The sequence below is a fragment of the Pygoscelis adeliae genome, unplaced genomic scaffold, assembly GCF_000699105.1.
Source record: "Pygoscelis adeliae isolate BGI_AS28 unplaced genomic scaffold, ASM69910v1 Scaffold87, whole genome shotgun sequence".
Taxonomy (NCBI): Eukaryota; Metazoa; Chordata; class Aves; order Sphenisciformes; family Spheniscidae; genus Pygoscelis; species Pygoscelis adeliae.
Genome location: NW_008825098.1, coordinates 4,768,711 through 4,775,406, shown reverse-complemented (window position 1 = coordinate 4,775,406; position 6,696 = coordinate 4,768,711). Strand labels below are relative to the sequence as shown.

At 41.5% G+C, this 6,696-nt stretch overlaps 1 protein-coding gene across 1 annotated transcript; it reads right to left on the bottom strand.

Moving 5' to 3' along the window:
• Positions 1 to 2,383: 2,383 nt before the first annotated feature.
• On the bottom strand, positions 2,384 to 6,680 carry OSTC (oligosaccharyltransferase complex subunit (non-catalytic)). Its single transcript, XM_009327063.1, has 4 exons — positions 6,517 to 6,680; positions 6,220 to 6,313; positions 4,399 to 4,596; positions 2,384 to 3,051 (listed from the first exon to the last, which is right to left on the bottom strand). The coding sequence occupies exons 1-4, from the start codon at positions 6,653 to 6,655 to the stop codon at positions 3,033 to 3,035; spliced, it is 450 nt and encodes a 149-aa protein (XP_009325338.1). The 5' UTR covers positions 6,656 to 6,680; the 3' UTR covers positions 2,384 to 3,032.
• Between the last annotated feature and the right edge of the window lie 16 nt (positions 6,681 to 6,696).

Genomic DNA, 6,696 nt, shown 5'->3' with positions numbered 1-6,696 from the left:
GGCTGGGGGAGCTGGGGTTGTTTAGCCTGGAGAAAAGGAGGCTGAGGGGAGACCTCATTGCTCTCTACAACTACCTGAAAGGAGGTTGTAGCGAGGTGGGTGTCGGTCTCTTCTCCCAAGTAACTGGCGAAAGGACGAGAGGAAATGGCCTCAAGTTGCGCCAGGGGAGGTTTAGATTGGATATTAGGAAAAATTTTTTCACCAAAAGGGTTTTCAAGCATTGGAACAGGCTGCCCAGGGAAATGGTTGAGTCACCACCCCTGGAGGTATTTAAAAGATGTGTAGATGTGGCACTTAGGGACATGGTTTAGTGGTGGACTTGGCAGTGTTATGTTTACAGTCGGAGTCAATGACCTAAAGGGTCTTTTCCAACCTAAATGATTCTGTGATTCTATGTTACTGTTCCACAATTTGCAGAAGTCTGGAAAAAGTATTGGGGGAAAAAAAGGAAACCAGAATGTCCGGTCTTTTTTATCTAGAGGAATTTTTCAGCTTAACTCAATAAGATCACTTGGATTGTTAAGGGTTCATATGTGTATATACTAACTTTCAAAAGCTACACAGGTTATATATCTCTTCCTGACTATATTGACTAGGCATCATCACTCAGAGATTATACTGAAGCCTACAGAGGAGCCATGGATTCAGTATTTTCTCCAGCAAGAGAGCCAGAAAATCAAGACCTCTACACTTCAGCCTGACTCTTTTTGTTGCATTTGGAAGTAGGCCAAACTTCCGTTTTTAATCATGGAAAGATGTGTTCCTATAAGCTCTGCTTTACCTTTATCACAGTGTTTCAATTTTGTTTTTAACTTCCCACCCCACACTCCAGTTCACCCTAGAGTACATGAGCACCAAACACAGATGGATATTGTCACTAGTTACAGGAAGTTTTCTTTCCGTCACTGAAATATTCCTATTACTATCCTAAACCCCTACAGTAGAGGCCACCTGCTGTTACCTATAAAGAACAGCAGACATTGACAGAAAATACCAGCCTTCCTTTAACTGAAAATGGGATTCCTGTAACGCGTAGCAGCTTATATAGGATCTTCTTTGCAGTTTATTTGACAGTGCTCAGTAGAAATTTTTCCTTGGGTGACAAAGAAGCCTCCAACCTACATCCAAAATGAACCAACCTCCAGTTATGGATTCTGACATCTTCCTACCTAGCACGCTCCTAATTTCTGGGTGGTCTGTCTTCTGCCCTGCGTTCGTTTCCCTGGTTCTATCTGTGCCTCATGCTTTAGCAGGGATCATACAGATCTAGTTCATAGCCTGTGACCAAAGAAACATAAGGGATCATTTAACCTTGTTTGTTGCAGACAGAGCCATCGTCTTATTTTTACTCTCCCAAAACTATCTTCTACCTTGCAATTGTAAGTCCGCTTTATTTGTTCCAAGTTATGTCACCTAGCATGCAGTTATAATCAAATACATTTCATAGGCCACAGGCATTCAACTATGCCATTAAAACCACTGTTAAAGAACACGCTCATTTAGAATCAGCTGCAAACTTGGAGGCTGAAGCTGAACTGCAGTGGGACAAGTACTGAGCCAGAGGGATCTCTATTGTACTCAGTGAAGTGACTTTCTGGTTTGACTTCCCTCTCAGCTGTATTAAAAAGTTGACTTACGTATCCAGTTATTTACTTACATAAAATCAATACTCCCCCTTGAAGGTAAGCATATGCCTCACCAAAGCCAGAGTGACCAAAAGATAACCGCTTTGAAAAGACTGGAAACTTTGCAGTTATGAGCCTCATATAAGCTACCTTAAATCTTAATGGCAAACACATAAGATGAGCAAATGCAGAAGTCACATTGTATGTAAGAACGAAAGAGTGGAAGTGACATATCCTGAGGGCAGATGATTAACAGCTAGCTCAGAAATTTGATTAAGCATGTGAACAGTAATACTTACTTCACAATTAAGGGAATAAATAACATTTCTCACTGACAATTATTATACAGATGAAAATAGTGCTTCAAACACATATGGCTTGCAAAAAAGACATTTATGGAGATTTAGAAGGATCTTTCTTTCCCCCAGAATGCAATACATTACTTCAATGAAACGTGATAGTAACATTCCATCTTTTAAAATGAAGACAAAATAAGTTGGAGCCTCGCCTCTCACACAAAAAAGCATCAGCTTCAGAAGTAAGTTTTCTTGGCTATTGATAACAGTATGTCGTTTGGACACAGTACAAGTTCATGGAAAACATGAGGCTTCTGGTCCCTGATATTTAAAAAAAAAAAAAATCATTATCCAATAGCAAAAAATAAAGTTGAAATTATGTGGTCATGGTATGGGTATGGCATGTCAAGCCTAGATGTAGAACAGGCCATGCACACAAGAAAAAGCTTCAGAAACTGCATAGAATTTAAATAATTTTGTAGAAAATAAGTTTTATTTGGCTCCTTTTGTACACTTTTTCAAAAAGAAATGCACATTCATACAGTTTGCCTTTCCCAGTGCATGTCTGGATTTGCTCACATAGAGCCATTAATATCAAGGCAAAAGGTGCCTTTGAAATCATTTCAGACACATTGTATTTTGACTGTAAAGCATCCAAAGTTACTAATTTTCTAAGTATAACTTGGAAAGAAACGTTTCAGGTGTTTCTTCTCTGATTCACACATATAATTGTCCTACACAAGGAAGAGGAGACAGACCTGCAACAAAGAACTGTCAAGCCAATGGCTAATAGTCATTTCAGGTAGAGCTCAAGAGAGGTTCTCTATTTCATACTGAGTTGGGATAGAAAAGAAAAACCCAGCTAGGTAACTTGCTCTTTTCAAAAGCTCTAGAACAGAAATGATAAAACATTGCTTCAACACTACAAATCAGCCATTGGTAGTGAGAGTTTGTTTGCAGAGAAAGCACTCTTTCATTCCCCAGTTGTTTCTCATGGCCAGGACTCTTTCCTGTTGATGGTGACTATGGAAGTTGTTTCTTGCTGCTGCTTCTTAAACGCTTCATGAAGAGGAGTAAATTCAGCTCAGATTTTCATACGTCACAAGAGGTACTAACCCATCAAGTAGCCCCTACAGGAAAAAATTAAGATTAAAAAAAAAGTTAGCAAACACAAGCAGCGCTCCTCAAAAATCAAGAGACATATGGTCTTAAAACAAAAACTTCAGACTGCCAAAAACTCTGCTGACCATGGCTATTTAAAGCAATAAATCCTGTCCAAGGTACAAACTGGCCAGCTTAACTACATGCTCCTTCCTTCAGTTGATTTTTTTCAATGAACACTGAAAATGGATTAGCCTGTTCTCAATCCAGCTTCGGTAATTGTTTAGAATTTTTGAAGCCCAGGTTACACCCTATGAAAGGTTCTTTATTTCTACCCTTTACACAAACTACCAGTGTTAAGATATTCAGCATAACCTGACATTTTCCGGCACTCAACACAACTCCAGTCTCTTTTTCTCTTCCATTTCTCTGAAGCCCTGTTTCTTTAAGGAGTTTAAGAAAGAGAACTGTTAAGACACGTGTACTCAATGAAACAAGAAAATACATAGCATCAATGAAGGAAGAAAATATAGAGCAGGTCCCTATCCAGCTACCTGCTGCCAGGAACCCATCACTTCTGTGTTATGAAACAAAATTTTTGACTACACTGCAGATGTAAAAAAAAAAAAATTTAAGAAAGGAGGAATGACAGTCATTCCTAAGTCAACACCTCAGGACCTCCAAACATCAGGTTTCAGCTATTCTAAACGAAATAGATGGACTGAGAAATAAAGAGGGGGAAAAAATTGAAAATCCTGCATTTGGATTTTGCATAGCCTGAAAGCTCCAGATCTTTCCTACTTTTTGATCTGTGAATACAGATGTATTAAAACGTCACATACATTGTATGCTTCAATGTTACGTTCAGTTTTCCAGCAACAAAAAAACACTGAGACATCATCTTTACTTTAGGACTGCTTTGGATGTTTCTGAACACTCATTACTGCTGCCATCAGTTCTTCCAGTTATGATCTCTCATGTACGCTGTCACTATAAAGTACTCATTTACCCTTCTTCAAGTTCTTTGACACCTGCTTTTTCCTCAAAGCCCTACCTTGTAATTACTTTTACCTGACCAGCACATACTCAGCCTACCTTAAAATTCATTGTAAGTCAGACTCACTAATCATATCTTCTGACACACCAGGAACTGTCACCTTTTTTTAACCACAGCACAATCTTACTGTAGCTGGCCCCAAAAGCATCACGCCTCATTCAAGGTAGCTTGTTCCAAAAAAGCGTTGAAAAGAGCAACTTATAGCCAAGCTGCAGATCTTTAGCATACCTCATTGTATTTTCTGTTACTCTTAAATTTAACATAGGTGCACATGAGCCACAAAAGAAAAGAAAAGCTGAAGGAGTATTAAATCACTTACGGTAATTTCATCCTCATGAAAACTCTGGCCATGAAGAAGCTCAAAAGCACGCTGACAAATCCAATAAAGAGCAAAAGAAACCTATTCAGCTTGGGGATATTTGGTGCATTGGATCGATCCAGAATTATGAATCCTAGGCCGCCCATTGTGAAGAGGAAGCTGGATGCGAGCCCTTCCATAATATATTGCCCATTTACTCTAAAGAAAAAAAAGGGGGGAAGGGAAGAAGGGAGAGTGAGAAAAAGATTAGTTTTAAAGAAACTAGTTACATTTCAAGCCCCATCTACTCAACCTGCTTTAGCTGTACAAATACACAGGATGATTAACTTCAATGGCTGACTTTCTAGCAAAAAGTAGGTATGGAAACTGATGTTATGCAATTACATTAAGGCTTTAATATGTAATTTATCTCCGGGACTGATAGTCTGCAAGGTGACCAGTCAAGCATACTAGTGGTTTTACACATAATAGTGTATATTAATGGCTACCACGCAAGCTCATCAGTTTTCAGAAATGTCTAGTCCAAAGCAGCACCTGGTTTCACAGAAGACTCGAGGCATGGAACCACGACCCCTGGGCCACTGAGTTTTCCAAGCCTTATTTCCATCCCGATGTTTAGGCAGCAGTGCCTGAATTCTCATCTTGGTACAAATCCCACTCAAAGCACTATGGCAGCGTGTGAAGCACATCTACTGGTTCCAGCACACAGCAAAAGCGGTTCTTGCCTGCAGGATGTTTTGTTACCGTGTCGCTGAGCCTGCACATGTATTGTGGGGACCCAGCCTGAAAGCGCCCCGGCTCTCTTGTCAGTCCACACTGTCACATTTCCTTCTCACAAAGCTCATAGGGAGAGCGGGGAAGCAGAGATGCAGAAAGAATATTGCACCTGGATCAGGAGCCTCCTGCTTCCCACAGTCACCAAACCTTTTTCCTATCCTTGTAATTAGCAACACTCGCAACCTCATAAAATTGGCATGGATGAAACTACTGTGGATGCTAACACAGAAATGAAGATTATCATTATTGTCTCATATCCTGAAAACAAACAATTTCATCTTCTTTCACGTTATTTTCACAGAACTGTACTAAAGTGCTATCAACTCCTTGCAATAGCCTGATTCATCTACAATGCAACAATCCAAGCCAGTCTGAGACATATCCTACATCTCGTCCAAGTCAAAATCTGTGCATGAGGCATGTCACAGACCTCACAGGTTCAAAGAACTTTTTTGGTATTTAACAAAAACCATTCTTCGTTTCCACACACATAAAAAACAGTTACAAATGCAGATTTAACCCTCTTCAGACCAATTTGTTACTAAGTAGTCTCCAGCTTATTTTCAGTAATAGAAGCAAAAGACTCAAAGAAGACACTGCTGTTACACATTGGTAACTGTCTTCCCCACCCTCAGACACAAGAGTCCCAATTACATTAGAGTTTAAAAGGCCAGAACCAGAAGTTTCACAAACTTTATGTATGCTGCTATGAAATGTGACTGAATGTGTCCACATCCACTATAAAACTCAACTTTAATAGCAAAGGTTTGGAAGAAAGAGAAGTACTGCCAGCTCAAAACTTTTTTCTTTGACTTTTGACTTTGAAAAAGGTTTTAAAAGGACTGAGTTTTCCTATTTCCATTGACTTCAATGCTTTTTTTTTTTTTCCTAAATATTTGCAAACCAAGGACTGATATAGAACAGAATCTGCCTTGCACAGAGAGCTCAAAAAAAAGCAGATGCACAGCTCTGTAAGATGGCTTTGTTCACTTTTGCTCCGGCATTTGCAGCACCTCGCTTGCGGGGGCAGAGGCCTGCTCCTACCTGTATGCCAAGAAGGCCACCGGCCTCTGATGCCCGTGTTCGTCTGTCATCGACCCCACGCTGGGAGGTTCCACGATCACGTCATAGATAATCCCTGCGGGGAGAAAAGCAAGCATCATCTTTGCCTCACGGCAGCAAACGGCGAGAACTGCCTTAACACCGCAGGGACGCCCGGAGTCGGCCGAGGTTCGTCTTTTACGACGGATTTGGAGCCGGACCAGCGGTCAGCAGCACCAGTGGCCCTGCTAGCCGGGGGTGTCCCCCTCACACCGCCCGCCCCACCGGCCGCGGCCTCACCTCCAGTGATGAGGAAGTAGGACACCACCACCAGCGCGTAAACGGTCATGGCCGAGGGCATGTGCACCCAGCTCGGCCGCTTCAGCTTGATGTTGGGGCACTCGAGCACGGCGAAGGGCAGGCGGTACAGCGTCTCCATGGCGGCGGCGCGGCCCAGCGGACAGCCGCTGCTCCCCGCCC